General features: G+C 38.9%; 1 protein-coding gene across 2 annotated transcripts; it reads left to right on the forward strand.

Moving 5' to 3' along the window:
* Positions 1 to 14,167, forward strand: LOC144204714 (sodium/potassium-transporting ATPase subunit alpha-1). 2 transcript variants are annotated; one of them, XM_077728848.1, is made up of 23 exons: positions 1 to 249; positions 5,265 to 5,378; positions 5,597 to 5,656; positions 7,065 to 7,166; positions 7,277 to 7,378; positions 7,479 to 7,592; positions 7,696 to 7,830; positions 7,913 to 8,030; positions 8,667 to 8,935; positions 9,001 to 9,309; positions 9,710 to 9,844; positions 9,932 to 10,127; positions 10,211 to 10,386; positions 10,463 to 10,599; positions 10,762 to 10,912; positions 11,027 to 11,195; positions 11,282 to 11,436; positions 11,541 to 11,664; positions 12,170 to 12,315; positions 12,391 to 12,521; positions 13,338 to 13,439; positions 13,530 to 13,621; positions 13,814 to 14,167. In XM_077728848.1, exons 1-23 carry the CDS (start codon positions 238 to 240, stop codon positions 13,840 to 13,842), a joined length of 3,078 nt encoding a protein of 1,025 aa, XP_077584974.1. In that variant the 5' UTR covers positions 1 to 237; the 3' UTR covers positions 13,843 to 14,167. The 2 variants fall into 2 exon arrangements, with proteins under 2 accessions (XP_077584974.1, XP_077584965.1); XM_077728839.1 differs by lacking the exon at positions 1 to 249 and adding an exon at positions 2,644 to 2,850.
* The last annotated feature ends 13,732 nt before the right edge of the window (positions 14,168 to 27,899 follow it).

A 27,899-nucleotide genomic window follows, 5' to 3' on the forward strand; every position in this document is an offset into this window, starting at 1 on the left:
TAAGTATGAGAGACTCAGCGCGGCCCCATCTGAGCTCGCTATAGGGGCGACACGTGCACAACATTTGGTAGCCAGGAAGAAAACAAAAGTTCATAATCCCCCAGATCCCCCCCCAAAAAAGGATCGCGGCGTACTCTGGGTGTTTTATTTGAATGTCCATCGTTGTGTTTTATCTTAAGGTCAATTTCAGCGTGTGAATTGGTCAACGTCAGAAGGAAACAAGTCGTCTCGTCAACCATGGGAAGAGGAGTGAGTATTAAATATGCTTTTATTTAATAATGTCTCCCAAAAGGCATTCCAACAAGTGGTCGAGAAGAAGGAGCGCGTATGCTGCCTGCCAAGGCGGTTGAGCGTCGTTCTTGGTGGTTTCTGGAATCAAAACGCTTCTTTCTTGTTTTCGTCGCCGTTCAGCGTTTAACACAAGTTTGCATCGTGAAGACGTCATGTTACATAACGGGATGAGGTTGAAGGCTGATGCTGTTGGAGTTTGGGTTCGATGTGTTGATTGAAATCATGCTCAAGTGTTGCACATTTGTCAAATTTCGATGCAGCTGTGATCCGGGTGGGAGGGATGTGCTCAGCATGGGGTCTGTCAAACTCCTTTCATTTCCAACTAATTCAAGTCCCATCTGCTCACAAGTGCTTCCTTCTTATTATAATAAGACTTGGGGTTCCAAATGGGGATTTTTCTCTTACTATTTATTTCGAATTTTAATTCATTGCCTGCCAATGACTGTAAAATATGTCCAATTCATTTAAACTGGCTGTGAATTCTCATGTTTCAGTGCCATACGGCACTATTCATTTCAGATGGATTGCATGTCTACGCCGTTGATAGCAGCCAGCGAGTTCACCGATATTTCTGAAGTTGTGATCTTTTAAGACCGTTTTAGTCATTCTGCCGTCCCAATTATCACTCAGATGGAGGTCTATTTCTGCTATTTCAATACTTGAAATGCTTCTGATGAAGTTGCCGCGTCTGGGGTGTCAGCGCTGCCACACCCCACACCATGTTGCACAACACTAAAACTCATTATGGATTCAGCCTACAGCCTGAGGGATGTGGAGCTGCTTGAGGGGAGAAAATGAGGAGAGATACAGACCAGATTGGCCCCTTTAAGCCCCCCTCCCTTTTTCTTCATGTCTGTCTCGCTCCATGATGCTCCTGCAAATCTACAGTCGCTCCGCATCTCCACCAATCGCTGCCTTTTTTCCCCTTTCGTCCCATAGCTAGTGAAAGGCATGCCCTGCCCCCATCATCGTCCCCACAGAGTTTCTTCTCCTTGCTTCTCTCAAATAGCCACACGTTGAAGAGATGATAGCCGCCGCGCAGCTCTCCTGGCGTGAGGAGGCGGACGGTCACAGCGAGATTGTTGTTTCTAAGCCCTCTCTTCATGTTGGAGGTTATACTCGCCACGGCTTTTTCCTTTTTGCTTCCAACATCTGCCTAAACAGGCAGGACAAGTGAGCTGGGAAAGAGTTGATGGTGTGGGAGGGAGTGTGGATGTGATATAGTCCGCAACCAGTTGCCGCATTGTCGCCACTGACTGATCCGGCAAGAAGACAGCTCTACTTTGAATGGCTGACTGCAAAAACGAATCACTTGCGACAACTAAAGTTTGACAGTGGATTTTGAATATAATACTATCAGTGCTATGTAGATCACTTTCTCTCCTGAGAAAGGGAAACAATACATTTGAAATTCTAACTGCTGAAACACAGAACACTATGCGGTTACTGTATTACATTAAAGTTAAAGTGACATCTGAAAGTAGGAGAGAGATTCTACTACTTTGAGGTGGTTCAATACTAAAGTAAAAATAATTTGATGAGACAATAATAAAGATTTGACAGTAGTATATTGTAAAAATTATTGGGGAGGGGATGGAGTGATCCGTAGCCTGATCTAACCTTTCATATTCCGAGCCACTTATTCTCATTAGGGTCAAGGGGATGTTGAAGCCTATTCAAGCTAACGATATAGGTAGTAGACAGGATATACTCTGAATCAGTTGTCAGCCAACCACAGGACACTAGGAGACAAACAACCATTCACGCACACATGGTTACCGAGGGACGATTTGGAGTGTTCATGTTTTTGGGATGTGGGAGGTAATGCACATATCTGTATAATTGTGAGGCAGAAGTCCTAACCACTCTTTCATCATTCCGCCAATAACCTTGGTTTTTAGGTGGATGTATAGATTGATAAATGAATACTACATTGATGTAGAAGAAAAAACACTGTCCCTGAGAACTAACAAACAATCCAAAAAAGGAGGCCTGATTTACAGGGTGTTCATTTATTTGTGGCACACTTTTCATAGCTCCACCTCAAAAGAAACAAAACACGAAACCGGATTACATTAAGTAATACCACTTAACGAAAAAGGTTCTTATATTTTCTTATTTTTGTCAATTTAACTCTTGACAGAATCAGATTTTTTTTTGTGTGGGGGGTGTCAGCTGATTTGCTGTTTGATGATGAATCGCCTTTAAGTTGACATGCTTTGTTGTTGCTGATCTCTAGTGGACGTGTCATGTTGAACATCATAAAAATGAGGCGCATTATTGAAACTGAAATGTGTGCTTCTGAGTCAGTCCATTGAGGATTTTTTTAGTCTTATAGGTACAGTGTGGGACTGTTTAGGGATAGCAAAATCCCCAAGGTGCCGTTGACTAACTATTATGTGGGAGCCCATAGAAGACGAGAACCCCTATAAGCCAAAGTCACTGTCCTCAGCATGGCATGTGTTTTTCTGGATAAATGGGAACCATTTCAAACAAAGACACTTCCGGTCGACCTACCATACAAAGCTCTTCACTCCAGTGATTGAACTACCACCTCAAGTACGTTCAGTTGTCAGAAGATACATGGAAAGTTGATCCAAGCAGCGAGTTTTGCATTAAGACCCATGCGCGTATCCTGTTTTATCAGAGATTTTGACATTGAGCTGGACATAACCTGATTTGAATAAATTGCAAGACATCGTTATTGTTGTTTTTCTACTGACCAAAGGGGCACCCCGACTACATGTTCATATTCATTATTTCCACTCTGTTTCCCATTCTTATTCTACCTGAGCATCCCTGTTCTACACACACACAAATCTACACGGGGGTTTAACATTCCTTCCGCTATGTAGTCAATGTAAATTAACGCTCAACTTTTTGCCACATTTGGCTCCTGCTCTGTGACACACCACATCCTCCTCGGTTCCCTTTTGCCACGTCCTACGTGCCGCTCCAAGCTTTTGTTTTCCCATTTCAGTAACTTGGTGAAAGGGAACTTGAACTGTTAAAAGAGAGCGTGGGAAAACAGGACTCTTATTTATTTCATTCATTTGAATGGTAGCTGTCTCTTTTCACTAAACTTTACAGTGCCAGAAACTGACAGCAAGCAGATTTAGGATTTGATGGTCTTTTTTTTTAGTTAAACGTGGTCGATCGTTCATTCCGCTCCATGCATTTCAATTTGTCACTGGTTTGAATACTCAGCTGTGTAAATCTTCTCGTCGAGCTGAATTGGACTTGCACAGCAACAAGGCCCATTGATTCATGTGGCGCCTTCTTGTGTTCCGGTTGCAGAATTGTGAGAAGTTGCACAGGACGTGAGGCGAGTGTTAATATTCAAATGCACTTGTCTTTTCCCCATTGAGAATTGGAGGTTTAGGCCAAGTCAAGGGGGAAGGGAGGGGTTAGTACATCGGACTAACTATCCATTCACATATCTCCAGAGGTGTGGCCATGGTCACCGGTGGCAACCGGGCAAAGTCCCAGAAGTGTGTGCTTGCGGGCATTGTTCAGTACAGCTGAATGAGCAGCTTGGACAGCCCGACCAAGCTGGTTCGTTCATTGGAACTTTGCTCTCGCTTTTTCGTCCTTTTAGTTTCCCTTGGTTTGGACAAAAAGTGATGAATCAAATCTGATCTCACCTAATTGGCCATTTTACTATGTAAAAGCTTCATGAGATATGGTCATCGTTTCCATTAGTTCTCGGCAAAGCTAATTTTCTTCGAATAACTTAGAGCCAGTGCAATCATTCCTTTCATTCAGTTCATTCATTACATTTCCGTTCCGCTTATTCTTATAATTTGTCATGGGGGCACTGGAACCAACCATCTCACCCAACCATTAACAGTAGGCAGGGGACACCCTGAACAGGTTATTTTTTTTCATCAAATGTAACAAACGGCGTCCGTGACCCTTGTGACGATAAGCGGTACGGATAATGAACAACTGAATAATTAACAACAGTCATTCTATTGATTTACTTGTTAATTTGTAATTCCAATTAGATTTTTTAAAATGTAATTATATAGAGCAACCAGTTCACTCTGTACCCTTCCTGGTGCTCAGAGCAGCACTGGGACAGACACACTCCGATTGTATTGAGGATAAGCAATTAGGAGCACTGTTGGAGTGACAAACGATGTATATCATGACAACGAAATGCATAATTCAGTATATGCAGTCAATCAGTTCCAGGGAAGACAATAGGTTCGACATGGCCTGACTGACAATGAGTGTGATACCCCTGAATTTAAGTTTTACAGAATAATGAGTTATAAGTAGTCTAATGTTATTAACAACAACAAAACGTTAACTCTGGAATCTTTTGAACGTCAACAGTTTCTTTTGCCTTAACCTCTAAAACCGCTTTCGAATTATTTGTCCAAAGCCAGATGGCCCCAGGGGGCCTTGAGTGTCCAGAGGCTAAAATCTGGCCGTAGTGATGCACAACCAGTGTTTTCCCAGCTTAGCTGACCGGGGGTTCATGCAACAATAACATGTGCTAGGATCACACACTCTCTTCCTATGAATCCCTGGGAAACTTTCAGAAACATGCTAGAAATATGCGTATTTCAATGATTTAGTGTGAACACACTGCACCAGGGTGGAAGATATTGCCACCAAGATGACTGATTCACTAGATATGTCTGACTGTAGACAAATAGCTCATAAGTAATCACATGCAATTGCCCGCCAACATGGTAACACCTTTCATCCCCTGTGCAACACTGAATAATGGATGAGTCTAAACTGCTAATCGAATATGGCTCGATGTGATATTACTGTAGCTACTGGATAAATAGACAAGCATCCATTATTTGGATTTCTAAACTTGGTGACACCACAGTCTCAAGTTCACCTCATCAGGTTTTTCTTCTTCCTTATCTCTGCACTAAAATGATAGTATTTACAGGATTATTTTGAGTTGTTTCAATAACAAGTTTCTTTTTACTGCCACTCTTTATTTCCAGGAAGGACGAGAGCAATATGAGCTTGCTGCTACCTCCGAGCAGGCAGGCAAAAAGAAGGGAAAAGGGAAGAAAAAGGAGAAAGATATGGACGAACTGAAGAAAGAAGTGGACATGGTGCGTGTGTGATTGTCTAAAGGAATCACAAGACAGTTTCTTTGAACACTTCATTTTCACTTTGCTTTTTCTTTGCAACAATTTCATTTTCACTTTCCCTTTTCTTTGCAAAATATTCATTTGATATTTGCATCGGGGCCAACAAGCTCATTTTTAGATGATTTTTAGTCATGTTTGGAGGTTTTGGCACTTATACACTGTTATTTGTATCTTTGCAGGATGATCATAAGCTGACACTGGACGAGCTAAATCGTAAATATGGAACGGATTTGAGCAATGTGAGTTGTTACTGTTTTAGTCTATCTGTGTCCGTGTACTGTATATATATACATTGGTTAAAAGTATTTTGCAAGCCCCCAGGCGCAGGTTCTCCCACTTCAAATAATGACTGAGGTCTGTCATTTTCATCACAAGTAGACTGTAAAAGGCAGAATGTGTAATATAATAGAGGAAATTATATTTTTAGATTTTTAAAGCCAATTCTTCAACTCAATATGTTGCAATCTAACAGTTGTTGTCAATAGAATGTTGCCGGGCAACAATGACTTTCACCTCTTCACATATTCTCTGTGTTTGGGATCATTGTCAAGGCCTAGTCATGTTTCACCTTTATCGTTCTCCCTGGGTTTTACCATTGAATCACAGGATACGTTGCCCCATTCGTTCTTACCTTAATATGGATCCATCTTTATGGTCTGGGTATGGTCTTCTTGTGATTCATCTATATTATTTTTCCCTCTAATCATGACCAGTTGAGTTTGTACTATAAGAGTTATATTTTTATTTCATCTGTACACACGACATTCTGCCAATTATCTTCTCCATCATCCATATTCTCTCTGGTAAATTTGATTCCCCTCGGTGTGATTTATTTATTTTTATTTTTTACCGGTGGTAACCCATTTACATTGGTCACAGCTCTATGCCAATTACTCACCAGTGAACCCCAAGTAGTTCTGGGCTTTCTACTCACACTTCTCCTTATTATCTTGAACCACACGGGACAAGACCTGGCACAGAGCTCCAGATCGTGGAAGATATAGATCCAAATGTTGCCAATTTACCTCTCATAAACATCCCATAGCATCTTTTTTTCTATTATTTGAATCAACAAGTTCTCAATGTTTGTTAATTTTTTACTTTGAAAAAAGTAGTAGTGAATAGTCGTAGAAATAAATAAAAAGCTCACATAAAGTTGATTGGTTTGTGGCTTTCAACTACAACAAAAAACATATCAATTGTTCGTATAAAATAGATTTTCCTGTCAAATTGTACGTACTCCAGCTGAAGCCTTTGTTCATGCTAATGCTCCCAGTCGTCTAGTGAAGATCAAGCGGAATAGTAAATCACTGCCTTTAGAATGTGGGGTCTTCAAGCACTCCATGTGTGTGGAGTGGAAATGAAGAATGAATAATTCATGAGCCATAGAACCCCCGTTTGTCCTGATTTTTCGGCAACGAAACTACTTTATCCTCAGCACTCCTTGTGCTGATGAAAGGGAAGACCCTTATGTAGTTGATAGATGAATAGTAGGACCCCTGGTCTCTCTAGCCATGAATATGTACCAGCTTACAGTTGTGTTAACACTGAGCTGGAGGACAGTTGTATGTGTTCGTGGTTTATCTGTCGGTGTGAACTGCAGAAAATCTTTTCCCTTTTAAGTGACTCCTTTTGATGAAATGTCAGGGTCTGACTATTGCCAAGGCAGCTGAGAATCTAGCCCGAGATGGCCCCAATGCTCTCACCCCTCCTCCAACCACTCCAGAGTGGGTCAAGTTCTGCAAGCAGGTAATGGCTTGCTCCTAACTCTAAACCGTACTTTTATCTCCTAGTTTTTTTAAATTCTTTTTTTAAATACACTTATGTAGTTTTTAGTTTAATTACTTGGTTTGATGCAGATGTTTGGAGGTTTCTCCATGCTCCTGTGGACTGGGGCCATCCTTTGCTTCCTGGCCTATGGTATTCAGGCGGCTATGGAGAGTGAGCCTGCCAATGATAACGTAAGACAAATGTTCCTCAAACATATTTGAGACTTTTAGATTGTTGTTGGGACATGTGAATGTGGTAGTGGATAGTTTTAACTATAAGGTTATTTTTCAGTTATACTTGGGTGTGGTGCTGTCTGCTGTCGTGATCATCACTGGTTGCTTCTCTTACTATCAAGAGGCCAAAAGCTCAAAAATTATGGACTCCTTCAAAAACCTGGTCCCACAGGTACCCTAATATTCCTGCCATTACCCCATCATTTTATACGTGACAGTATCTGTTATTTTGAAGTCTTGCAAATGTATCTTCAACCGCCATGTCTGTCCAATAGCTAGCACTGGTTATACGTGATGGTGAAAAGAAGAATATCAATGCTGAGGAAGTGGTAGTTGGGGATTTAGTAGAGGTGAAAGGTGGTGATCGGATCCCTGCTGACCTGCGAATCATTTCTGCTCATGGCTGCAAGGTAAAAAGACAAAAGAGAATATCTTCGCACAACAGAAATGTGGACCTATCTCCTTATTCACAGGCAATGTGACAATTCTCAGGTGGACAACTCCTCTCTGACGGGTGAATCTGAGCCGCAGACACGTACTCCAGATTTCTCCAATGAGAACCCCTTGGAGACCAGGAACATTGCTTTCTTTTCCACAAACTGTGTTGAAGGTAAAAAGGAGTAATGCATGTCAAGCAACTAGGATGGGCCCAGAAACCTTACTACATTTTGACCATTTTCCACCAAAATATGAACTGCAACAGAGAACACTTTTTTTTCATTATTTATTTTTGCTGAGTGGGGTGAGCAAATGTACGCCCACTGTTTTTTGAACAGCACAATTTCTAAATTATGATTGAATTACATTTTGAGATTTGACTATTACTCAAAATAAAATTTCAATCCTCGCTAATTCAGTGTTTGCTATTGATGACATAAATGTTCAATCCGTTTGAAGTGGAAGGGCTATCAGTGAATGAAAGTTTGTGTTTCCATTCGCTGCCACCCTCGCAGTTCAAATTGATTGGACAACAAGTCATAGAAATTCACAGCAGAATAATAATTATGTAGCTGTCACATTATTGGATGTCTAGCATCGCTAACTGCACTAAAAGATTTGAGTCCCAAAGTTACAAACACAACACACAGCCACAACAGAAGTATAAGAGTGCCTTTTGTGGCTCTAGAACCACATGTTGCAGAGCCGTGAATTAGCAACAAGAGCGTTTATATGGGTAACAAACCACTGAAGTGTCAAATTGAATGTTATTTTTCCCTTTTATTTTTTTTCTTTCAATTTCCCCCAGGAACTGCCCAGGGCATTGTGATCAGCACTGGGGACCGGACAGTGATGGGTCGAATTGCCACACTCGCTTCAGGACTGGAAGTTGGGCGCACTCCAATCTCCATTGAGATTGAGCACTTCATCCATATTATTACTGGTGTTGCTGTCTTCCTGGGCGTCTCTTTCTTTGTCCTTTCTCTCATTCTCGGGTACTCTTGGTTGGAGGCTGTCATCTTCCTCATTGGCATCATAGTCGCTAATGTACCAGAGGGTCTCTTGGCTACTGTTACTGTGAGTTTTAAGCCTTCGCTCACCTTCAGTGGGTTACCATCATCTAACAAGGCTCTCGTGTATAGGTATGTCTAACTCTGACTGCCAAGCGCATGGCCAAGAAGAACTGCTTGGTAAAAAATCTGGAAGCTGTTGAGACCCTGGGATCTACCTCCACCATCTGCTCAGACAAAACCGGCACCTTGACCCAAAACAGGATGACAGTTGCCCATATGTGGTTTGACAACCAGATCCATGAGGCAGACACTACTGAGAACCAGAGTGGGACGTCCTTTGACAAAAGCTCTGCCACCTGGGCAGGCTTGGCTAGAATTGCGGGACTTTGTAATCGTGCCGTCTTCCTGGCTGAGCAGACTAATATTCCCATATTAAAGGTAGGATTCAATTGATTCATCTCAATGTGGCAACATATGAATTGTGGATTATCCTCAGGGACACAATTAGTTTATGTAACAGATATCTTTATTCTTCTCTTGCCATTTAGATGTTGATATCTAAGATTTGAGAAGCTTACTTAGTGTGAAACTTTTCACAATTGATTTGGCTTCAATTCTCTGGTATAACACATCTAGCACAAAAATTCCAAAAGAGTGTTTGTTGTTCTGGGTCTTTTCATTCTCCCAGAGGTATTTGACAGAGGAAAAAAAACATCTTTGTATTTGGCAAATTGCTTTGTTTTTAAAATAGAAAATGCAAATGGAATTCACTCGTTCTGATGCCAAACTGAAATGCTTACGCTCGGGGCTAATGGCACGTGGTCATTGTCTTCTTCAGAGAGATGTGGCGGGTGATGCCTCAGAGTCTGCACTTTTAAAATGTATTGAACTTTGTTGTGGCTCAGTCCAAGAGATGAGGGATAAAAAACCCAAAATTGCAGAGATTCCTTTCAACTCTACAAACAAGTACCAGGTATTGTTAAATGTTTGTCTTGAGGTTAAACAAGGTATAATAATAAATAATAATAATAATAAATATCTTTGTTCATTTGCATCCTAGCTTTCTATTCACAAGAATTCCTCAACTGAAAAGGAGTCAAATCATCTGCTGGTTATGAAAGGTGCCCCTGAAAGAATTTTGGACCGTTGCTCTTCCATCATGATGCAGGGTAAAGAACAGCCTCTGGATGATGAAATGAAGGATGCCTTCCAGAATGCCTACCTTGAGTTGGGTGGTTTGGGGGAGAGAGTGCTTGGTAAGGAATAGTCATGTTTAGGTCAAGCGAGTCAGTCTCCAATCTGTTGAAAGAGCAGAATATAGACTGTTTTGCTTCTTTAGGTTTCTGTCATTTCAATCTGCCTGATGACCAATTCCCAGAAGGCTTTGCTTTTGACACCGATGAGGTGAACTTTCCCACTGAAAACTTGTGCTTCGTTGGTCTGATGTCTATGATTGACCCTCCCCGAGCCGCAGTGCCTGATGCTGTTGGCAAATGCAGAAGCGCTGGAATCAAGGTAAGTGTTTGCTGTTCATTTACGGTTAGCATTTGAATCTTTCAGGAGATCTGGGAATGCCAAATGTGTTTTTCAGGTGATCATGGTGACAGGGGATCACCCAATCACAGCCAAAGCCATTGCTAAGGGCGTTGGCATCATTTCTGAAGGCAATGAGACTGTTGAGGACATTGCAGCACGTCTCAACATACCAATTAATGAAGTTAACCCAAGGTATTATTATTATTTTTTGGTTGCAATGCCTGAACGTTGTAGTCTAGATCCCATGCTTTGCTTACAACCACGATAGCTTTGTTATAACTTCTATTGGAATGTTGTTTCATGAAAACTCAGTTTGAGAGCATTTGTAACTTAGTGAGCTGAACTTTGCGGCAGGGATGCTAAGGCATGTGTTGTCCACGGTGGAGACCTCAAGGATTTGAGTGCAGAGCAGCTTGATGACATCTTGAAGTACCACACTGAGATTGTCTTTGCTAGAACTTCCCCACAGCAGAAACTGATTATTGTGGAAGGCTGCCAGCGACAGGTATAAAATCCACTACTTTAAGGAAGATTACTTTCCATGTACATTTTGGGAAAACAAATTGTCCAAAAGCATTTATATTTTCCCTCAATGATTTGCTATGTTCTATCCTTGCAGGGAGCCATTGTTGCAGTGACGGGTGATGGTGTCAATGACTCTCCAGCTCTGAAGAAGGCTGACATTGGTGTCGCCATGGGGATCGCAGGATCTGATGTCTCCAAGCAGGCGGCTGACATGATCTTGCTGGATGATAACTTTGCCTCAATTGTTACAGGAGTTGAAGAAGGTAAAGCTCTAAGCCTTATGGTTGGAACAAATGGATTTATTTCCACAACTGCTGTGTTTTTTTACGATGCTCGTTTTATTAATCAGGGCGTTTGATCTTCGACAACTTGAAGAAGTCCATCGCTTACACTCTGACCAGTAACATTCCTGAGATCACCCCCTTCCTCCTTTTCATTATTGCCAGCATTCCCCTTCCTCTGGGTACTGTCACTATCCTTTGCATCGATTTAGGAACTGACATGGTGGGTCAATGAAATGTTCTCAAGTTTCTGTCCTAAGTTTTAGTGGTTGTGTGTAAAAGTAAAAAAAACTAACTCATTTAATTTTCACATTGATGACAATCAAGGTTCCTGCCATCTCACTGGCTTATGAAGCAGCTGAGAGTGACATCATGAAGAGGCAGCCCAGAAATCCCAAAACAGACAAACTGGTGAACGAGAGGCTCATCAGCATCGCTTATGGGCAGATTGGTAATTAAAAATCCATGCTGTTAAAACAAAGGCTATATATAGTATGTGTGCTTGCTTTAGTTTTTTCTCCTGGTGGCTTGGTATCTTGGTTGTTTAAGTTAAATTAGAGTCAAAGGTAACATAGATAAGCCTTCTCTGATGTAGATGTAGATGTTCGAGTGATGAGAATCCAGGAATAAGATCAACATGCTTGAAAGTCGTGAACTATACCATAAAAGAAGGAAATGTATACATGCACTAGGCAGACATAGATTTTATCTTCTAATTTTATTAGAGTCATTTGCATATTAACAACAAATAGAAAAATTGTCTCAGCTCTTGTTTTCAGCCAAATTTCATCCTGTATTTATTGACTCAGTCATTTGAAGACTGACAAATGTTTTTGTCTTATGGACGTCCATACTAATTGCTAAATGGAATTAAGTATTGATCTGAAATTTAGTCTGGAGAAAATGTGTTGTCTATTTTTTACCTTCTTTCACTAATGTGATTATCTTTTATCCAGGCATGATCCAAGCTCTTGCTGGCTTCTTTACCTACTTTGTGATCCTGGCTGAGAATGGCTTTCTTCCCCGCACATTGTTGGGCATCCGTGTGGCCTGGGACAACAAATACTGCAACGACCTGGAAGACAGTTACGGGCAGCAATGGGTAAAGACAACCAAAGTAACACTGTGTCTTTCAACCTGTTCATTTCTTCATTTTGATGCTTATATGTATATGCAGACTTATGAGCAGAGGAAGATTGTGGAGTTTACTTGCCACACGGCCTTCTTTGCTAGCATTGTCATTGTACAGTGGGCTGATCTGATTGTTTGCAAGACGAGGAGAAACTCTGTTTTCCAGCAGGGCATGAGGTCAGTTTAAAAATAGATTACAGTTTTGTTCATATAGTGGATTTCTAATCCATCTGTTGCAAGGTGTATCCTATCTCCTCACGCTGTCCCCTTTGTAATGGGGGACAAATTAAGATAGCCATGCCAATTACATTACATAGCATATATATTTAGTCATGTTTTTGTATTACTCTCGAGTCTTTCATTCTGTGTGTCACCCAAAACCACTTTCTGTCCAAATACATTCTCCACACCACCACACTAACTAGCACTATAAAGACAATCAGATTTAGAATTTCTTAAGATACTGACTTGAATAGGTGCAAGCAGGATAAATTATTACTCAATAACTATAATTAGTTTTATAGAAATAGTTTTCTTAAACTGAAACTGTTTTGTCACAAAGAATGACCCAAAATTCCTGCCAAATGTTTTGTTCTCCTAAGTATTTGACGTAAGTCTTGCATACCATATTTTCTGGGCTATAAATTGCACTTCTTTCCTGAAGTTTCTCTTGGCCAGCGACTAACACTCAAGTGTGACTCAAAATCATTTTTTTCTCCCTGAAAGCCTGTTATGTTGTGTTTTTAGGCGATAGTAATCTGAAAAAAAACTGTTAACAGATGCCTATTCACCATGTTGTTCCCCATTTTAGTATTTTTATTTTCATGTATATAAAAAAAAAAAAAATGCCCCTTAAAAATATGCTAATTACGCTCCAGTATGACTACTCTTGTCTGTGTCTAACACATTAGAAATGGGAAGAACAGGATTTTACGAGAGAAGAGTCACTGTTTTTCTACTGATAACTATTTATTTACAATTTTAATACCACAGGAACAAGATCTTGATCTTTGGGCTTTTTGAAGAGACTGCACTGGCTGCCTTCCTCTCCTACTGCCCTGGCATGGATGTCGCTCTAAGAATGTACCCTCTCAGGTTGGTGGGATACCAGAAGGTTACATGAGCATCCTGCCTCAAAGCTACAGATCTTATTTCCTTCAATACTGGTCCATGTATTTCTTTCAGGGCAAACTGGTGGTTCTGCGCCTTCCCTTACTCCCTGCTCATCTTTATCTATGATGAAATTCGCAAGCTGATCATCAGACGCAGCCCAGGAGGTGAGCTCCTGAATTATACTTTTATCTGGTGTTGCAGCATTAACCTACTTTTTTCCAATCCACGACAAAAGCACATTTTAAATTGAAAACTTTATTTTTTCGTATGTTTTTTTTTTTTTTTTTTGTGAACAAGGGGAAAGCAGACCTTGTAATAGGGTTCGTTCGTTTGCTCTATCTTTCTTGTGTTTCCAGGTTGGGTGGAGCAAGAGACCTATTACTGAAGACCCATCAACCCGTCAGCTACCATCTTCTTCACCAGTCCCGTCGTTGCATGAATATTGTCTTGCTGCTCGGAATAAAATTTTAACCTGTGTGAGGGGAAAAAAAACCCATTGGAACGTGTTTTTATATTAGCGAATGCTTGATACTACTATTAGACCTACTGAGATGGATCGTGCTGATGATGCTGATGTTATATGCTAATAATGACATGAACAGAGAACATTGACTTTGACTATGCGTGCCTTGTTTCTGAAACAGGACCAATTTTATACATGTTTTTAACAGTTATAAATGTTCAATAAAATACGCTTGAGTCAGGTCCTACATTTTTCCTGTCACTGTTTTTCCGAGTGGTAAATTTAGTCTGAAAAGTATGTTCTTACTTGAGTATTATGTACATCCAAATATATATATTAAAAAAAAGTCAGCAATGATTTTGCTTTTCTCTCCTTAAATAGGAAAAATGGTTATTTTACCATGTTTAAACTTGAGTCTAAAATGATCCCTGCGCTATTGTTGAATATCAGTCTCTACGGCGGAGTTCAAGACGCATCGATTCATCATGTCTATTCTGGCTGCAGATGGCACAAGAATTGTATCATTGTCCAAATCTTTTCCAGGCAATGACCTGCTTGTTCCTCAAGAGGCACCTTCTAACAAAGACATATCTAATCTGATTTGTAAAAATAAATGTACTATTACATTCTGATCTCCTATTTCTAAAATTCGACTTGAGACTGAAACTGTAATTGGCTCACAAGTAAATTCTGACAGCTGATTGCCATCTTGTAGTAACATCCTCATTTGACAAGAGATCAATTTGTATTCCAGGAAGCAATACATTGCTTTTAAAATATTGCAGGCTTCCCAATGGCCTGTGGCTTCCATGATTGCGTGCCATCCCTGGCCTGTCTCCACATTGCCAATAAAGGTCCTGCTTTGTGTAGAGAAGCTTAGTGCGATGTGACAGATGTCATATAAGCTGGCAAGGAAATGCCTTACAGAGGAGGGATAAACTTGGAAACCACACATTTCCCCCCGGGTACAGTATGTCCAAAACCAGAAATTGTTGATTGACACAATACAACAATTATTTAGCAGTTCCAGTAATGTTTGTAAGATGCTCTCATTCATCTTCCATAGCAGGTAACCTGCAAGGGTTGCTGGAGCCCATCCCAGCGAACTTCAGACCAAAGGCGTACTACACCCTGGACCAGACATGGGCAAACTATGGCCCACGAGGCCTTTTAATCCTGCTCACCGACGTTGTACAAATAAGGTACGTATATTTTTTTTTTCTCAAGATGGCGCCGTCACGCGGAAGCCAGTGGCAGTAGCTTTGTCCAATCTTATGTTTTTCGTGTAATACAGCCCCTCTATCTTTTTTCAAATTACATTTTAATATTTCTTAATATATTCCTTTTTACTTTAATGAGTGATGAGTATACTAATACTTTAGTCCTTTTTTATGTTTATATTTCATTATTTATATTTGTACTGTTAACGGATGCAGTTTTTTATTTGTATCATATCTTTTGCTGACCCGGCCCATCCGTCAAAATTTTAAAGTCAATGTGGCCCCCGTAGGGCCAAAAAGTTTGCCCACCCCTACCCTGGACTGATTGCCAGTCAGCCGTAGGGCACACAGAGGGACAGACAACCCTTTACACGCCCAATCATACCACTACCGAGCAGGAATTGACCCTATGTTTGCCCGCAACGAAGTCAGACAAGTGTACCTAGAAACAATCATTTGCAACAATCCATCGTTCCTGCCTGCCTAAAATCTGCCACCATCATTCCTGTCCCCAAAAAGCCAACCATCGGCAGCTTGAACGATTACAGGCCTGTTGCTCTCACGCCTGTGATCATGAAGTGCTTTGAAAAGTTGGTGGCCCGACACATCAGAAAGACAATTCCCCCCTCAGTTGACCCGCACCAGTTTGCTTATAGGGAAAACAGGTCCACTGAGGATGCTATCGCCGTGGCTCTTCACACAGCACTGAGCCACCTGGAGCACCAGGGGAACTATGTGAGGATGCTTTTCATAGACTACAGCTCAGCCTTCAACACCATTAAGCCGGACATCCTGAAGGACAAACTCTACCACCTTGGACTATCCTCTTCAATCTGCTGCTGGATAAAGAACTTCTTGACTGGTCGACCACAAACGGTCAGAATGGGTCCACACCTCTCTTCCTCCATCACACTAAACACAGGCTCACCACAAGGCTGTGTACTGAGTCCTCTCCTGTACTCCCTGTACACATACGACTGCACACCAGCCCACCAGTCAAACTCTATCATCAAATTCGCCGATGACACCACTGTGATCGGACTCATCTCTGGCGGGGATGAGTCAGCTTACAGAGACGAGGTCGACAAACTGTCTTCTTGGTGCTCGGCGAACAATCTTACACTGAATACCGCAAAGACTAAAGAAATAATCTTGGACTTTCGCAAGCGCAGCACAGACCTGGCCCCACTCCTCATTAACGGAGTATGTGTAGACAGGGTCCAATCGTTCAAATTCCTGGGAGTCCACGTCACGGATAGGCTCTCCTGGTCCACAAACACCACAGTGTTAGTGAAGAAGGCCCAGAAACGACTCCACTTCCTCAGGGTACTGAGAAGGGACAAGTTGGACACCAAGCTTCTGGCAACCTTCTACAGAGCCACTGTGGAGAGCATCCTGACTTACGGCATCACAGTGTGGTATACCGGAAGCACGACAGCAGACAAAAAAGCCATACAGAGAGTGATAAACACTGCCCAGAAGATCGTCGGCTGCTCTCTGCCATCGCTAGAAGACATTGCCAACCCCCGATACCTCAGAAGAGCCGGGTCCATTGTTGGAGACCCATACCACCCTGGACACGGCCTGTTCCAGTTGCTTCCATCTGGCAGACGCTACAGGTCCTACAAAGCACGGACAAACAGGCTCAAGGACAGCTTCTTCCCAACTGCCATCAGGTCTCTGAACCTGCAGCAACACGTGACGTGACGACTACACATATCCCTACTATGAAATTAAGTCAAGTCAAATTGAAGAAACAGGAAGGTTGTTTGGTGCAGATCTACCTTCCACAGGATGACTGAGGGAGGGTAAGTATAAAGACTGAGAGGTAAGTGATCCATCTTATTCTTGTTGGCATCGGTGAGGCAACTTGTAGTCGCCGGAAAATGGCGCTCAAGGCGGAGAGCTAACAAGTATGAATATGTCATAAATAAACGTCATAAATGTGTCTGGCCTGGGAAGACGAACTTGTGGAGAAGCACTATACAATTTCGTCATACGCTGCTGAGGGTATGATGACTACTAGGCTTTTTGTCAAGTCAATGATGACGACAATGCCTATGTCTGATTTTCATTTTTTCATTTTCATGTTTGCCCGCAACGAAGTCAGACAAGTGTACCTAGAAACAATCATTTGGCCTTTTTGTATTAATGCAACACATTTTATTTAGCAGATGTAGCTGATGGTACATCCCAGTAATGGCATTGTATCTAATATTCTTGTACATTTTGTAACTATTTTTGAAACACTCCACTGCATAAACATTTACGTTTACATGAGGTTGGTTTTTTAGTTCTGTGTGACGTGAATTCCACTGGAATGTTGGTAAATTATCGTTACAACGATGTTATTTTAGAGAAGTGTGTCAAACTGTTAACCCTTCTTGCAACTCGGTACCCACGAAGTATCTAGCTCTTTGTTTCATAAAGGTCAGTGACTTCAACTTTCGATATTTTTGTTCAGAAGAGCTAATCCATTCTCAAGAATTCAGATCCTTCCCAGCTGACTTCAAGTGTCTGAGATCCTTCAAGAATAAGTGCATGTCAGAAAATGTTTATTGAACTGAGTACTGTTCTGGGCAGCAGCTGAAACAGTTGCTAGAGAATCTAATTAATTCTTCAAAGTGGCTGCCATCAGCTGTGATGCTGGTGGAGTCTGACTGGAATAGTCCACAGCCTTATCCATCACATGCTGAGTTTTCATCCGGCCTGCTGTGCCATATTGTGGGCAAATCATTTATTTGATGTAGGTTGACAGCAAAATAAGCCAACGCCAATTGATAATGCTGAAATACGCGTCCATACATCTTGAATGTAAGACATAGTCTTCACGTAGCCCATAAAGCCTGAGATTGTGTTTACTTGAAAACGAAGCAGTAATTTGCTTGGTATGTTGGTTGTGTGTAATTTTTTTGGGTAATTATTGGACCAACCATTTTAAAGTAGTTTGTATATTGTATTGCCGATTTATGGCTTAATGAAAATGCCTGGGCGGCCCGTTGGAACGAGTGGTTACCGCATTGGCCTCACAGCTCTGGATTCCTGGGTTCAAATCCAGGGTCATTCCGCCTGTGTGGAGTTTGAATTTAAATGTATTCTCCCCGGGCCTGCGTGGGTTTCCCCCGGGTACTCCGGTTTCCTCCCAAATTCCAAAAACATGCATGGTAGGCTGATTGGACACTCTAAATTGCCCCCAAGTATGGGTGTGAGTGTGTATGGTTGTCCGTTTCCTTGTGCCCTGCGATTGGCTGGCCACCGATTCAAGGTGTCCCCCGCCTTTGCCTTGGATTCAGGTGAGATAAATTTGTAAGATGATAAAAGAGCATTTTTATACCAAATGTTTTGCCTCTCAAAATCTTGACAATTTTCTAAATGGGCCCCGTCCACAAGATGGGCATCAACTAAGCATTTAAGTGTTTATAAATTAATTTTCAGGGGTGATATTAAAGATTTATCTTTTGTATAAATAACTGAGCTAAATTTGGACCAAACATCATGTTTCCAATCATACAATGAAAACATATTTGAGAGCATTACTCACTTATCTTCAGGCAGAGTGCATTGTAAACCCTTTGTGGTCTTGGTTTTGTGTGTTAAAAGTGGATGTCACCTGAGGGGTTGGGAAAAAATGAGATTTATTAGTCATCTGAGGCTGGTCAAACCACATCAAAAGAAAATTTGCGTGTCATATCTCGCTGTTATCCCCCACTGCCAAAGCAGATAAACCATCAGATCTGGAAACAAGCCAGACTCAGGAGATGATGGATGTTCAGTCATAGTAAAATTGAGATAAGCAGACTGAAATAATGGAGGTGACAAAGTTTGTTTTGCAGTGTAGTAATTTTTCCATGGATTGATCAAATGTGTTATTTATTTCTGAATATGCAAGTAAGTGTGTCTTTTTAAACGATGGTCTGACTGGCCCAGGTGAATCGGTTCTCTCCTGTGTAATGGAGGTTTGTTTTTCATGGTTGTGCCTCAGCAGAAGCACATAGACGTAGAGTTCTGTTTCAGTAATTATGTCATGGGATTGTATACTCTCAAGAGAGCCTGGGAAGAACAAGAAGATGATGCAAGGCACCACGTGTTAACAGCTCCTGACTAGTCTCTCGAGATAGCCTCACCCCCAATGCACACTTAACACTAGAGCAAATAATAGCCTATTGAAGACTCATTATTCTTCCTTAATTATGATATATACTTCCGCAAATTCAATCAAAAGCTTGGGAGTCTCCTTCAACTAATTTACTCTAGTATGGAAATAGGCTAAGTATGAAATTTTCTGAAGTCACATGAGGTTGAGGCTTTCGCATTATGTCAGTGTGTTTCTACTTGTCATTTTTTATGCCCAAATGTATGTGCAAATATATTTGGCAACCGATTGCTTTTATTTTTCACAAACAACTGAGGTGCATCATAGAAATCCCAGGAGACAGAGCCTGATTCCTCACAGTGCAGAATTCCTATTTCCCATTTTTCCCCTCCCATGACTTGTGGCCATTATAGTGTCAAAGGCAGCAAAACATAAATCAAAAGCCTAAGTCTGGTAGAATGGCAGCCAACCAGAAAACGCTTATTCAACATACTATAGTTTTGATAATGTTTTTCTGGGCTGTCCTTTGGACTCTGTGGATGAAGTGGGAGAGCAGGGGATGCTGACCAGGATGAGGTCCATCATGGACAGCACCTCCCACCCCCTGCACAAGTCGGTGGAGTCCCTTCGAAGCTCCTTTAGCAGTAGACTGGGGTACCCTCACTGCAGGAAGGAGCGCTTCCGCAGATCCTACCTCCCATCAGCAGTCAGGCTCTTTAACCAAAAAAAGGCTGTGGGTTAGGACCTACTGAATTCTCATATAGTATACATGTGCTTCTATATATATGTATGTGTATGAAATATGTATATCTCAGCAACACGGCTACTTATTTATATATTTATTCATGTATTTATTTATTGACTTACTATTAACTACCTATTTATGTAAAATGCCTTTCCTATTCCTGCATCCTCACCCTCTTCCTACTGCAACAAAGAAATTTCCCGAATACGGGATGAATGAAGTTATCCAATCCAATTCTTGGCTTCCCCAAAAATTCGATGAATAAGTCACTAGTTTGCAATGTGTCAAACCATCATGAGAAGAGGGGTACTGAAAATATTGAAATGAACTGGTCAAAAGAGTGATCTCATAAATCAGCAGTTCAATTTCTGTATGTTGTAAATGTTGAGCAAACCTTGTGTTGTCTTTTTTGTGCTAGCAGACAAAGAAAGGCATTTTAGCACATTACTATTTCCCATCACCTGAAATCTATTGTGCCAGTGTTTCTGGATTGCCGTAGAAGTCAGAGCCGCATTTATGATGGGAAGGAAGCTGGAGATCCATCTTTATTTCCCTCCTCTGAGCCATGTTCATGAATAATAGATAGAGAAAGGTGGTGAGGAAAACAGTATAAACGAGACGGAATGATGAACCTCATAGATTATGTAAGAGTCATCATTGAATATAAGTTGTTAAAGAAGGTTGAGCTCAAATATGAAAGCGGTGCAGTAGATGACATAGATGAAGATATACTCGAATTTTTCGGGGAGAAGCTGCTCCAAATACATAATTTAAATACAGGAGTATCGTCACTTAAGAGTCTACTGTGTTTCATGACAAGGCTCGTAACACATGAATTCTTATTTTAAAATTACTACATAATCTGTAAAATAATTTTAGATACAATTCAGATTTTCTCTGTTAATTTTGATATTTTTATCGAGCCGTTTATATTTTACAAGCATATCCGACTTACTGTGAAAGCTAAGCAAGTCCATTTTTTTTAATCAGCAAAATTTCACATGAAGTTTGAAGAAACAAAAGGCATTTTTGTGCCTTTATCTGCCCTTGCTGGTTCATATCTGTTTACTCAAACTGTTTTGGCATAGTTTACTGATTTATGATGAATAGATTAGATGCGTACCTATGACTGAGCGGTTATAATGCACAGTCCAGGTTGCTTTTGAAAAGAAAAATGGAATTGGACTGTTATTTTATGACTCTCATCTTCACGAGTGTCTCAGGGATGTTGGGCAGTAGGAAGAGTACACAGTGAATCTGTTGACAGCCATCCAGAGGACACAAGGAGATGAATAACCATTCACACACACTCTTACCTAGAGACAATTTGGAGAGCTCAATCAGTTTACCATGCATGTTCTTAGAATGTGGAAAGAAACCTGGAGTATCTGTAGAAAACCAACAAGATTGGACCCTCGATTTCAAACTCCGAATTGGACAATGTAACTAATCACTTGTACACCAAACTGTCCTTGACTGGTCATACATGCATGAAAAAAAAAATCATACTTATATGTGTCGCATATGGCCAGTGATATTGTAATAGATCTGTGGATTGAACATAGTCCTAGTTACTCTATAAATAAAAAGACTCTGGCCCGTTTCCACAGTTGAGGAGATGTTAATGAATACTCTGGTGACACTGGGCTGAAAACGGACAGAAACAAACCTGGCGCAGCTGCTAGTAGACTTGATTTGCATGCTTTTAATCTTCCTGTGCAACTGAGATAATCTTGCCATTTTTGTCTTCTTTTAGAATCCTCATGCTGCACAAGTGTATGTGTATTTATATATGTGCATGCGTGTTTGTGTATATCTTACCTCATCTCATCTAATTTTCAGAACCACTTTATCCTCAATAGGGGGTGCTGGAGCCTATCCCAGCCGATCGCAGGGCACAAGGGAGACAGTCAACCATACACACACCTAGGGGCAATGTATATGTATGTGGTAGGAAACCGGAGTAACCGGAGTAAACCTACGCAGGCCCAGGGAGACCATGCAAACTCCACACAAGTGGACATGACCTGGATTTTAACCCAGAACCCCATAGCTGTGAGACCGATGGTCTAACCACTTGCGCCCCAATATAAATTGATTCTGTAATGTCCAATTAGTATATAGATTTTAGTGTTATGAAAAACCGGTACTCAAGCACCTATGCCTCTTAATTGTGGCACAATATACTGTTTTTATTTTGGGAATTACAAATATATTTCGGTTTCTACAACCACTTTCATTATTTATTATGTTGACGAGTACATGTTTATTTAATATTATGTATTGTTTATATATTTATTGTTTGTTGTTGTTATTTGTTCACTTCCCTACTTAGGTATTTATGTTGTTGACTACTTATAATTTGACTACTTAGTATTTATTTAGTATTACGTATTTATTGATTAAATATTTATAATTCATTGTTATTATTTATGGATTATCTAATTATTTATTAATTGGATGCTGTTGTTATTTGTGCACTTAGTGGTGAAACTTTCAATCACATTACACTTATATAATGACAATAAAGGCATTCAATTCAATTCACAAGCAGGTATTTCTTTCACCAGTGACGGTTTAAAAAAAGAATCTAAACACGTATAGTATGTAGTACCCATATTAATGATGAAATAAAAAAATACACAAACAAACTTGGCCCGATGAAGGCTCCACATTTCACTACTATACCTTTTCACACATCTGTAGCAGAGACTGTTGTCATACCCCCAGTGGAGACATCACACGTGTGGGCTGCATTAGAAATGCATGAAAAGCTAATGAGGAGTGAAGGCTGCAGCTGAGTCTCTCACATATGCTTAATACATGCAGCGCACAAACAAACATTTCAAAATTTCACCAGGTAAAAAAGATGTCATGTGAGATGAGTTGTTTTAAATCGAGATCGAACGCAGGCCATAATTTACAGCTACAGTCAGTTCAATAAGTATTTCAACACCCTGCTATATTGTTATAGTATTTATATTTCAATGCCACCTCCTTCCTGGTGTAAATGTTCACTCACCTGTCTTCAGAAATCCAGAAATCACAACGTATTATTTAAAAATAAAATAATAATAAAAAAATAATAAATAAATAAATAAATATAAATATATATATATATATATATATATATATATATATATATATATATATATATATATATATATATATATATATATATATATATATATATATATATATATATATATATATATATATATATATATATATATATATATATATATATATATATATATATATATATATATATATATATATATATATATATATATATATATATATATATATATATATATATATATATATATATATATATATATATATATATATATATATATATATATATATATATATATATATATATATATATATATATATATATATATATATATATATATATATATATATATATATATATATATATATATATATATATATATATATATATATATATATATATATATATATATATATATATATATATATATATATATATATATATATATATATATATATATACAACAAAATCAGTAGCTAAAGTGTGAAATGCAAAATCCAATGCAACCCTATGTACCGTATTTTCACGACTATAAGGCGCACTGTATTATTTTGGAGAAAATTTAAGACTTTTAAGTGCGCCTTATAGTCGTGAAAATACGGTAATTGCTATTGACTTCCAGGTATGAAGCACTCATTACAGTTACCTCTAGAGCCAGCCATTGTTGATGTTTTGGATTTTTTTTGTATAAAATCTTGCAGTGGGGGAGGAGCTATATGATGGAAGATTTTGTAAACTAAGATGACATCTGCATATTTAACAGTATAGTTTCAGTTCAGGCGTTTGTGTTTTTTTAATATCCGACAGTGGTGGTTTTTCGTTTTTGGTTTTCTGTTTCTTCCATATATAAGGCGCACTGGATGATAAGGCGCACTGTCTATTTTGGAGAAAATTTAAGACTTTTAAGTGCGCCTTATAGTCGTGAAAATACAGTATATGTTCTCTAACTTCCTTTGACTTTTTTTCTTTTGTAAGAGAACACTTTAAAAGACCCCAGCTGGATGATTCAAAAGTGATTCATCAGCATGATTTAAAAAAAAGAGGCAAACCCAAGACAAATCTGATCAAACAGACACTGCTGAGCATAGCTTCCAGAATTGCGTGACAAAACACAGAACATAGTTTTTCATGGGCATGAGCTGATAGTTGATATGGATTTTTGGCAGCGACAATAATCACTGCAGATCAGCGAGGGCCTCTCGTGGCTATATTTGTTAATCCTCTTTCTAGTCTGATTACAGGAGATGAGAAATGTGAAGCGTTAAATGCAATGGTCCACAAAGTATGAAAAAAAATCCAAATAAGCACCATACATGGAATCAGTATTGTGAACCACAAAAGGTCAAATGAATTCAAACTATACTATACTATAGACTTTTGTTTAGAGCAGGTTGTGATACATTCAAATCTAGATTTTTTTTTAAAGAAATGGGTTAAAAGAACCGGATTAAAAGCAACATTAAAAGGAAATGGAAATGTCTTATAACCAGAGCAAGATAAAGTCCCACTACCTCTTATTTAACAGCCCCCTTAAATTGTTTGCTTCATTTGCACTTGTCTTATTGTTACACTGGTGGTCAAAAGATTTGAGATACTTTGACCATAGGTGTTAATTCACATTAATTTAATTCAATTCATCCTAACATTTGCCTGTAAATATTTGAGAGGAAAGTAGCTGAAGTGTCTGTCATTTATTGCAAATGTGTAAATATGATTGTGATAGAAGCAACAGAAATGTATTCCTTTTAGAGTACTTTTGTTTGATTGGATGGTCTTCCAGTTTTTAACATATTTTCATAGGAATAGCGTTGATTATAATATTAGCAGTTAATGTATTAGTGTAGGAATGTGTAAAAGTCAACATTATGAATAAAGCTTTCAGATTCTGTAGTCCTCTATTTTCACCTCAAGAGAGTGCCATTATACAATGCTTTGCAATCACTCAATTCAGTACCAAGTAAGGTCAATTTTATCACACATATACACATAAAAACCTATATATATATATATATATATATATATATATATATATATATATATATATATATATATATATATATATATATATATATATATATATATATATATATATATATATATATATATATATATATATATATATATATATATATATATATATATATATATATATATATATATATATATATATATATATATATATCTCACTTTTTTTAATTTATTATAGTCCATTTTGACTATACATGAGCTCATATGTTGATGACCATGGTGTATCTGGGTCGGTTTGGTATGATGCTCTTGTAGCTTAATTTGATCCTTGTAAACAGGTTGGGGAAATAATCTTTCTCACCCTAAAATAATTTTGATCCTATCTTTGCAAAGCATGAACGTCTCTTTTGCATAACCTGCCATTAACCTTTCACCCACTCTCCCCCTTCCTTGCACTCTTTCTGAGATGAAAACTTTGACTTTGACTCAGCCCATGCGGGACCACAGCAATTCAATTTTATTAATCTGAAGATTTTCTTTTCATTTTTTTAATACTATTGAGAGAAAATAAGGAAGGGGAAGTTGCGACAGATCGATTTGCAAATGTGATCAAAAATTAGAGCAGTAATTTGCTTTCACTTCCTGTGTCATTTTTGCTCCTCTTTTCCATGGGAATGACTGCTTTTTCATCGATATCACATTTAATGTAAATCTCATTTTTTTTGTGATTCACTGTTGGGGGTTTTGGAGCATATGGGGAAATTGTTAAATCCATCATGGATTATGATGCCAGATTGTCATTTGAAGTTAAGAATAAGATAAGGAAAATATGAGGGCAAAGCACAAACACGATAGTAAGTAGATTTATTCGACAAGAAGCTGTTATAATGAAAAAGGGAGAGTGGGAGAGGGATAGAGTAAGACTGAGTTAATGCTTGTGTGTGTGTGTGTGGGGGGGGGGGGGTGAGACATAAAGACAGCACTGCATCAAATAATTAAATGCCATCTTATTTTACCTTTTAAAATTTCAATCTCTGTATGTGCTCTATTCAGAAATGCAGTAGTCAGACAATTGCGCGAGTTCCTCTGATCCAAGTCAAAAGCAAGTCGAAAAATCATTTGGTTTGATTTTCAACCAGTTTCCAATACTTTCTTTTTGTAGCCAAGGCAAGTCACAAGGTTATTTATGTCCATCAAGTCATCATTTTACTATGCCATGTACAAAGGCAATAACATATTTGTATCTTTTGCACTGTTCTTGTTGTGTCTTCAATACTTGTGACAATAAAGATCAACTTTAGTTTTTGGTTAAAGGCAAAAGTAGCATCTCACAAACAATTAGCTGGCTAGAGAACGTGACAAAAACTGATTTCTCCTTTCACTTTTTGATGGGAACTTTTTGCTAGGTGTAACTCTACTGTGTTTAATTCCATAAAAAGAATAATGAAACACTTGATTTTTTTTTTAAATTGACCATCAGAAAAAAATATCTCAAAGTAAACTGTCACTTTCCAGTAAAAATAATGCAAGTTTTTATTGGGCATAATTATGATCATTTCAAGCAGCAGCAATCTTATAGTTTTTAATCTGAATGGAAATGTTTTTAAACGAAATATGTTACTCTGCAAACTACAAAACTCACTAAAAATGGATATTGCGGCAACAGGTGGGAACCGCTAAGTGATACAATGTCTGCTTCAAGTTTTTCCACCGACCAAATCGAGTCAAGTCCAAATTCTTGCAACCCCCCTACCAAGTCATGTCCGACTTAAATTGCAAGTCTTGACATTTGTGACTTGCTGTTTTGTTTATTTATTTATAGGCTATTTCGAGGTAATATGATGTCATTTAGATTTCCTTTTGGACCATCAATGAACTTTTCAAGTTTCTCCTCATTCTAAAGTCTGGTACTATTGTCTTAATTGACTTATTTTCAACTTGATATCACAGCTCCCCACAAAAAAAGTCTAATGGCATGTTAAATGTATACATAAATAAAAATTCCATATTTTCTTTTACAAGGAAAAATATCATTCATTATATCAAGAATATTGGTGACAAAAACAAGCTAATGAATAAAACAAATGTCACCAATTGGGGGAATGTTTAGGGATAAAACCTCAAAAGACCCAAATGCTAAGTGGATAAAAACAACGCTTTCCTTTTGACTGAATATCAGTACTTTAGCAATCAAATATCTTATCTAAGAAAGTGTGTTTGAGTAATTTGATTTCAAAGAAACACCTAATAGGGATGATCTAATTTTACATGGAGCTGGCCCCGACAATTTATTTTCATAGTTTGAGTATGTTTATAAAAAGCTGTCATCATTTATCAGTGACAGAAAAATTTCTTTATATCAGAGGTAGGGAACCAATGGCTCGGGAGCCGTATGTGGCTCTTTCCATGGGTGCATATGGCTCTCCACTAACCCGAGAGGGAAAATATGCAAATCACTGGTGAGAAAACTGAGTCCCGAACGCATCGATCGTAGTGACACTGGCGTTGACCTACCTCTAGCACCACTTTTATCATAATTTAGTTTTCCATTAATCTTCCGCATACATAATCTCATTGATACTGATTGATTAGCAACAGCCTAACAATCTTGTCAAAATAATTCAGACGTTTTGTACTTTAAAAGTGGTGAAATGACAAAAAAAATCACACATTTTCATATATTTTTACTTTTCAATTCTGAAAATGACTCTCAAGAAATAACATTATAAAATGTGAACTGTTTATGGCTCTCTCTTTCAAAAAGGTTCCCGACCCCTGCTTTATATTCTCACCCAATTTGCCGACAAGAAAGCTGCTCTTCCCTTAAACTTTTGCACAACTCTGTACAACAACTTTAAATCCTAAAGTGAATTA

The sequence above is a fragment of the Stigmatopora nigra genome, chromosome 1 (genome assembly GCF_051989575.1).
Source record: "Stigmatopora nigra isolate UIUO_SnigA chromosome 1, RoL_Snig_1.1, whole genome shotgun sequence".
In the NCBI taxonomy this organism is placed as follows: Eukaryota; Metazoa; Chordata; class Actinopteri; order Syngnathiformes; family Syngnathidae; genus Stigmatopora; species Stigmatopora nigra.

Coding starts and splice junctions, on each gene's coding strand:
- LOC144204714 (XM_077728839.1), top strand. CDS start 2,689: ATGTGGGAGCCCATAGAAGACGAGAACCCCTATAAGCCAAAGTCACTG. Junction 10,128..10,210: donor TTTGGGGGAGAGAGTGCTTG/GTAAGGAATAGT, acceptor TTGCTTCTTTAG/GTTTCTGTCATTTCAATCTG. Junction 10,913..11,026: donor TGGAAGGCTGCCAGCGACAG/GTATAAAATCCA, acceptor CTATCCTTGCAG/GGAGCCATTGTTGCAGTGAC.